Source organism: Strigops habroptila, chromosome Z (genome assembly GCF_004027225.2).
Source record: "Strigops habroptila isolate Jane chromosome Z, bStrHab1.2.pri, whole genome shotgun sequence".
Lineage (NCBI taxonomy): Eukaryota > Metazoa > Chordata > Aves > Psittaciformes > Psittacidae > Strigops > Strigops habroptila.
The window spans coordinates 75898814-75907075 of NC_044302.2; the positions used below are offsets into that span (position 1 = coordinate 75898814).

An 8262-nucleotide genomic window follows, 5' to 3' on the forward strand; every position below is an offset into this window, starting at 1 on the left:
CACATCCATAGGGCACTTGCCTACCATGTGGCTTGTAACTTTTGCCAGAAAAGCAATGAAATAGTTTTAAGCTGGAAATATACCACTGGCTTGGGAAAAACATTTATTTCTTCAAACAATCCCAACAGAATACTTACAAGAGCATAACTTGTAGTCCAAGACAACTGTGAAAACTAAACAACTGTTGTAAAGGCCACATATAGTCAGATCCTAAACAAACCTACATGGATACTCATCTTCAGCTTCTCAAATTATTTTGCCACAGCTACAGCAACTTTCAGATTTGTACAAAATGTAACATACCTACAGAATTATTTTGGTGTCCCTCTACTGCAGCATTCAGTGAAGAACCAGACTTAGAAATATTTTCAGTAAGTGATGGACACTTTATCCAACACCTGGAATTAAATAATATAATAAAAAGTTTTTATTCAGAAAGAACTGGAATCTGTTCAGTTTAGGACAATTTCTACAGTACTTTTGCGTTTATATATGCAGTTTTGTACTTAAAATTACTTGTGGAAACTACTGAAATTATTTTTAAGGCATACTTCTCTTTACCAGCACATACAGCAACAAAGACTTCCAGATTTCCTAAGAGGAGCTAACTATGTTTGTACACTCATTCTCAGTGAAAAAATGGCCCTTCCTATTTTTTAGTTCTTTCTGTATTTCTATTATAAATTTATCTGCTGCTGAAATCCTTCCATAGCTTCTAAGAGCAAAAGTTATAATATTATTTATTACGAATTTTTATTTATTTTTCTAACATCTAATCCCTGAGTAGTTTACAGTCATTCCTGTTGATTACACCCTTATACCATTGAAGGTAATATCACCAATAAAAACAAGTACAGTTTGACCCATACTGGAAACAGAATTGCCACTGACATAGATATAGATGCTTCACTAAGCAAACAAGGAAACTGCTTCACAATAGAATATTTATAATAAAATAACATACAAAAGGAATTAGAATGTAATAGTTTAATTATAGTCCACCTGACTGGACTTCCTGTGTGACCTCTTATACTCACTGCAGGAGAGACTGAGACTGGTCAGATGTGTATGCCTCTTGAAGTATCTGAATGAAAAAAAATAAATTAGCAAGCTAGTAAACAAAGTACTTTGTTATTTATTTTCTCAGCTTTATTACATGCTTATACTTCTGTAACTGAGTTGGGAAACAGAATTTTTTGATCCAATCCTTACATACATACTAATAAGATTAAAAAGCCATTCCACTTCAATCTTTTTTTTCCTTGTGCTATTTGAGAAAAATGTTGAAAAATAGATAAAGACTGTGAAAGACAGCACTCACCCAGGAAGAAAACATACCTATGCAAGTAGGACACGAATGCTTTAAACGTTAGGTGTTTTATACATCAAAAGACAAAAAACCACAGCATTTTTATTTCAACTCCCAGTTTTAATCTTCTCTTTGTAACAATTCCCTCTTTTCATTAAGACAGGGTGCTACTCCAGACACTGTGGAGTTCAGTATACAACTCTCAATATCCGTGGAAAAGGCAGAATTAAAGAACTTTGCTTACAACTTGCTGCCACATCAGCATGGTGTAAGTGACAGAGCTGCCACCTGCAGGAGCATGGAAGCGCATGTGGGTAAGGAGAGAGCTAATGCCACAGCAGGAGCCAAACTCAAACTCTTTAGTAAAAGGAACTCGCATTTGCTTTTTTGCCTCTGTACGTAAGGACATGATCTTCCCTAGTCTGGAAAAAGAAGCCTTTATGTAAAGTCTAAGGCAACCTAGGAATGATTAAAATAGGCAAGTGAACTGCAGAACGCTTCTGTTCCAGATGAGCCAAAGACTAGGGAACTATCAGCATAAGAGCTGCAATTTTAAACACATCAGTGACATACCGCAGAGAACATTCACAGCACCAGGAAAACTCTGGGAAAGAACCTCTTAGTGTGGACACAAAGTAATGACTTATTTGGCTTGCACAAGATATTAGCAACACAGTAAGAACAACTATCTTAGCAATGATCTGAAGGGCAACAGGACGAGACAGCCCAGTAAGAAGGACTGCTAAAAGGCTCACTGGTACAGAACAGATTCTGTAGAAACAGTCTGTGCAACAATTATAGACTGATCTAGTTCCAAAATACTGCAATAGTATAGTTGGCAGAAAGTTACTGACTTTGCTAAATACACCCTTTGTACGAATCAGCCCAGGTATTTACACAGAATATTATTCAGAGACCAACCAAGGTCAGGAGGTGAGCAGAACAACTATTCAATCTCTTTGACTAGCTAACATTGCTCAGACTTAGAGTTCAATGAACTACTGGTGTATCTCAGAAGAAGGAGGAGCTATTTTGTCTGCTAAAAAATCAGGTTCTAAGCAAAATCAGTGTATTGCTGATAGGTTGAGAGGTCTTCTCAAGTCATGAAAGTTACACAAATAGTATTTGTGGCCATGGACTGCAAGTATTTGGAACAGTCTTTTGTGCTGTTCTCTTGCTTTTGGCAAGGAAATTCCTATAAAACTCAAAATTATTTTTCTCATTTGAGCACTTACTAATACAGCCAACTATCTGAGGGGACTCCAGATGTGCTCCAAAAAAGACTGATGCTTAAAAGCCCTAAGTGCCACCAAACAACTTTAGGTGCACCTGACCAAACTGGGCAAGTAAAAAAAAAGACCCTGAAAAACATGAAAGCGCAAACCTGCATCATGAGGCTTGCCTGAACACGCCATGGAATAGGGGGTTAACAGATAATGGCAACGACTTGTCAGTTGGACAGAACCTGAATCCTACAAAATCTGTTTGTATATCTACTGCATCTCTGGTGGGAGAAAAGTCTTACTTACAATCTCTTACACAGAACAATTTAGGTTGCAAAAGACCTTTATGATCACTGAGTCCAACCATAAACATAACACAGCCAAGTCCACCACTGAACCATGTCCCTAAGTGCCACATCTACATGTCTTATAAGTACATCCAGTGATGGTCACTCAACCACTTCCCTGGGCAGCCTGCTCGAGCTTGACAACCCTTTTCGTGAAGTTCTTCCTAATATCCAATCTAAACCTCCCCTGGCAAAACTTGAGGCCATTTCCTCTTATCCTATCACTTGTTACTTGGGAGAAGAGACCAACCCCCACAATCCTTTCAGGTAGTTGTAGAGCAGGTGAGGTCCTCCCTGAGCTTCCTTTTTTCCAGGCTAAACCACCCCAGTTCCCTCAGCCGTTCCTCATCACACTTGTGCTCCAAACCCTTCACCAGCTTCGTTGCCCTTCTCTGGCCCTGCTCCAGCACCTCAATATCTCTCTTGTAGTGAGGGGTCCAGAACTGAACACAGTATTTCAGGTGCGGCCACGATTACTTCCCTGGCCCTGCTGGCCACGCTATTTCTGATACAGGCCAGGATGCCCTTGGCCTTCTGGGCTGCCTGGGTACAAGCTGGCTCATCTTCAGCCGGGTGTTGACCAACACCCGCAGGTCCTTTTCTGTGGTTGAAGAGCCACACTGGTGCAATCTACGCATGCAAGTATCAGGGATGAAAGGCCAATACAGTTCCTTACAATATTCAGTGAAGATTTAAATTTTGTATCGTCCCCATGCTGTGCATAACCAACCTGCCAGTGGCATGCTATACAGGTCTCACAGGAAAAAAAAAATAAAAATTGTGAGTTACCCAAACTATTTGGTGAAAAGTAGTAGGTTTCTTTGCTTTTACGACTTTTCCTTTGGCGGACAGGGGATTTGTTCTTAGACTTGGAAGAATGCCTTTCCGGGATTGCAAACTGGCTACTCTGGTGACACCCATAAAGCCAAAGACTTAGGTTAGGCAGCAGATAGTCATACTCCCAGAGGAGAAAAAGAGAGCGTAAATGGGCACTTCCCTCACTCCCCCTGTCCTTTGAAAACCATGATAAACTTCAGTCAAGACAAGCCTGGGACATGTAAGCAGCAAAACAGACTTACGGAAAAAGCCTTTGAAATAATAGCTTCTTTTTGATTTATTCGCTATTTCCCATGCTGTCACTTGAGAGAAATTTATTTGCAATACTACAATGCTATTATAGAATAGCATTCTTTCAAAAACTCTTCTCGTACTGGAAAAAGGATAGGTAGTGGTCTTTGGACTGGTGAATCCACAGCACTAAAGACAGTCTAACAGTCACAGGTTTTAAAACAATCTCAGTTACAGAGTAGAAACCTGTTTATTTCTAATTGTTTCATGTGTGTGTCCTATGCAGGAGGAAAGCTGATTGCTCAACTGAACAGGAGTTTACGGACTAGATACCAAACATGGCAAGCATACTGAAAGATAGGCTAATTAGCAGGATAGCGAATGCAGAATTATCCACAGAGCAGAATTACCTCATCGTTATGCAAGCAGACATTTTATTCTGCATTTCAGATTATTATCTTTTTTAAAGAAACTATGGTCCAATCAATGGATCACAGCTAATCTCATAATGAGTAACCGAAGGTGTATTCTCGCATGGTTAACCCAGATAGTTGCCCTTCAGCTCCTGAAGGGAACATACTAAAAAGCCTGTCCTCCACAACTTCTTCATCTTTGTCATGGGCTTGTTCCTCATATATACCCTCATGAAATAGCAGGGAGGAGACTTTGATACATTCCTGGAGACAATGTGCTACACATGTGACAAATGTCTTGACATAAAATTCATTTCAGCTGCAAACCACCAGGCTCTTTCGCACATAAAGAATGTGAGCCCCAGTGAGTTTATTAACAATTAATAGTTAGATATGTGTAGCAGGATACATATAATTTCTATACTTACTGGATTTATCTGTTGTTGCTTCTGACTATATGTGTGATCAGAAAATTTCGGTATAAAACAGATTTCTGGAGAAGCAATTCCTAGGAAAACAAACAAACAAACAAGAAAATTACAGTAACTGTAGGGATGAGGCTGTGAGATATAATTAAAGGAAGTTCTGATTGCCTTACATTCTATGTAACATTCCATAACTCTACAAATTTCTACATAACCAAGTAATTGAGGTATAGGCATCAAAGCTTCTGATATGCAATGGACATAAGTGGTTAAACAGTCTATCTAACTGGATTTTGAAACTACAATATAGGAGAGGTCAGAAATTAATAAGACCATCTGGGGGGGAATTTATTTCACTTAGTGTTCTGGCACCCTCTCTGAGTGTGTACTGGAGATTAACTCTTTCCTAAATTTTTTTTAAACTAACAACTGTAATTTTGGTGAGCTGCCTGATCCATTTGACTGAGAAATATTTGTAGTCCTATATGGAATACTTTCTTTAATGACTATGCAAAGGAAGAACGTCTCTGTGGAAAAAAAAAGAAAAAAAAGAAAAAAAGAAACCCCTAGGTTTCCAAACTAAAATGTTGTTCCTGACATTAATAAAATATACATAAAATTAATCCTTCTTATGTATCTCATCACCCAATTGCTACTATAGGAGTATGCACAAATATATGAGCAATGAATATTAATTCCAATTTACTGAATGTAAATTGCCACAGGCAGAATGCTAAAAATATCATAATCTATTACATTTACAGAGACCAAAAAACCCCACCCCACCTCAGACAAATCCCCAGTCCAAAAACTGAACGATGAGTCAAATAAGATGCCTTAAGCCATGCATGTTGAATGTTGCAAGGTTTTAATTTCAGTGCATAACCACAGATAAATTCAAAATGGGATGATGCTTCTTTCCTCAGACAAAACTACTGAGCAGCTATGAAAGGTTCAGCATCAGGAAATCACAGTGATGTGAAAAGTTTCTGTGGGTTTCAACGGGCTATATGTAAGACTCATATTAACTCAGAGCAGGCTGATTAAAAAAACACAATAGTCTGCTCAAGTCTTCAAACTGAAAGACAACCGAAAAAAGAAATCCTGAGGAACACTAAGAACACCTTGCGCCACTTACAGAATGGGTAGTGTCCATACTGCTGCAATAAAACGTACAGGACACAAGTCAAATGGATTACATAAAAATGCTCAGGAGGTACCCATAAAACTATTATGTAACCACAACATGCTTGCTTATGCAACCTGCTCTAAGGGAGTTACTAGGAAGGATTTTAAGACTTAAATGAGTGTGCACACGTTCACGTTTAAATTAATAATACACTTAAAATAATGCACTTACATATCCCTACCCAAATTTGTTTGTGTTAAACACAATGGATGTATGAACAATATTAAAGCTTTTTTTTAAAAATACTGTGTGCAACTATAGTAACATACAACTACTATATGTATAGATTTTATTTATAAGCCTTTTATGTGTTTAGATTCCATTTACTTTATTCTGCTCAAACACAATACACATACCCCCAACACTTCCCAAGCTGGGCATTCTCAGTTACTAGTACCTAGGAACAATGGAGAAATTAAGAGCAAGCCTATTTTTCATATATTAAAAACATGCTGAACATTCTTCTAAAATGAGAGCTAAATCCACGGATATAATTAGGGAGCACATACAGTTCACAAAAATGAACTTCATGTAACGCTTACTCTGAAGTAACATGGACTTGGGCAACACTCACAGCAGCAATTCATAGGAAAAACAACATAGGCTGAAAGAAGAACCTGTCCTACCTTTATGAATTCTTGTTTCTGTTGTTAAATCCACATCCTCACCAAGAAAAGGCAACCTTTGCAAAAAAAAAATAAAAGGCCATTAAACAGTTGTGTGCTCTGCTTTTCACTCCGATAAACTCCAAGGAGAGTTGAGGCAGCCAAGGGCACCATCTTGGCCTCCCCTGGGGACGCCGCTAACTGCATACTGGGTGAGTGCATCTCTCAAGCTAACACAAGCAGTAAAGAACCCCCAAACTGTGAGGATACACCTGCTACTCTGCACAGAAAACCTGCGGTAGGGAGGTACATCGCCATTTTACGGATTTCCAAGCAATACTGGGCCACAGGAACAGTACAAAGAAGTGCAGCAGCTTGGTAATTTCCACTCTTTGCCATGTTTTAAGAAGATATAATGTCATGAAAATGGTATCAAGTTAAAAGTTGTGGAGAAATAACATCAGTAGCAAATGTATTCAATAGTGTATTTTTTATTTTCTATGAGTTGTGTTCTGATACGTTTCATGTCTGCTGACTAAAATGTTATGAGGGAGGTCTGGAGGTTATAAACTTGGCCCACCAGGCGTGTTGTGGAAAATATACAGGGCCATTTGCAGAGCTGAAAAATACTGCGTCTCGGGGTATATAAAAAAAGGGAAAAAAAAAACCGGAAACAACCAAAGAACAGAGAAAAAAAACCCAAAACAAAGCCAAACCCAAACTAAATATATGAAATAATCGAGAAGAGCCTCCTGCCATGCTCAGGAGGGATGGTTCCCGCGTGTGGCTGCTCCTTGCCCGGGTGAAGCGCGGCGCGGGGCAGGCCGGGGGCAGCACTCCGCCTCTCCTCATGGCGGCGCAGGAGCGCCCCTCAGCCCGCCCCCAAACCCGCCGCCCCGCTCTGACAGGTACCCGCGGCGCCGAGCGACACCGCGTTACCCCCTCCTCCAGCGGAACTCTTCTTCCTCTACATCACTCTCCGCCACGGAGCCCTCCACGATGGTCTCGTCGCTGTCGCTGTCCTCGCCGCTGCCGCTGCACACCCCCATGCTGCCGCCCGCTCCGCTCCCCGCTGCTCTCCCGGGCGCCCCCCGCGCCCTCCCCTCCCCCGCGCGTGCCGCGCCGCTCCCCTCAGCGCAGGCGGCGGCCGCCATCTTGTGCAGGCTCAGCCCTGCGTTGCCTCGGGGCAGCCGGGCGGGGGTCGGGAGAGGCAGAGCGAGCGGGGAGAGCTTGGCTGCAGCCAGCGCTGCCCTCTCCATCGTGGGCAGGGGCGGAGGGGCTGGCGCGGGGAGGTAAAGGCAGCTCTCTGCTGAGAGGGGGAGTCTGGGTCTCCCTCAGCAAGACCAGCCTTGGCCTGCTTGGGGCGGCCCTTCGGCGGGGTTTGCACGCACTTGCTACGTTGGGCTCCTGTGTAGGGCCACACATTTTTCAGCAAATCCACAAAGCGCTGAACATACTCATATGCGTGTCATCAAAAATTGCTCCCTTTTCGTAAGTTGCGTACTTTCATGGCCACATTTTAAGTAGCTAACTTCCTCTGCTGTCCTGAGCGGAATGAGTGGGCAGTGGTTGGACTTGAAGATCTTACAGGGCTATTCCAACCTAGCTGATGCTGTGATTTGATGTTTTAAAGAGTAGGAACATCTTAGAACCAAATTACTAGTTGCCAGTACTTTCACGGTA

At 41.4% G+C, this 8262-nt stretch overlaps 1 protein-coding gene across 7 annotated transcripts in view; it reads right to left on the reverse strand.

The window, feature by feature from the left end:
• The window catches only part of ANKRD31 (ankyrin repeat domain 31), a 69092-nt gene extending 61454 nt beyond the window's left edge, over positions 1-7638 (reverse strand). For all 7 annotated transcript variants that reach the window (XM_030512423.1, XM_030512420.1, XM_030512422.1 and 4 more), the window contains exons 1-5: positions 7519-7638; positions 6601-6656; positions 4789-4868; positions 1038-1084; positions 304-398 (exon numbers count right to left, since the gene is read on the reverse strand). In XM_030512423.1, the coding sequence (XP_030368283.1) occupies positions 304-398; positions 1038-1084; positions 4789-4868; positions 6601-6656; positions 7519-7628 (388 nt within the window). In that variant the 5' untranslated portion in view covers positions 7629-7638. The remainder of the gene's footprint in view (positions 1-303; positions 399-1037; positions 1085-4788; positions 4869-6600; positions 6657-7518) is intronic.
• Between the last annotated feature and the right edge of the window lie 624 nt (positions 7639-8262).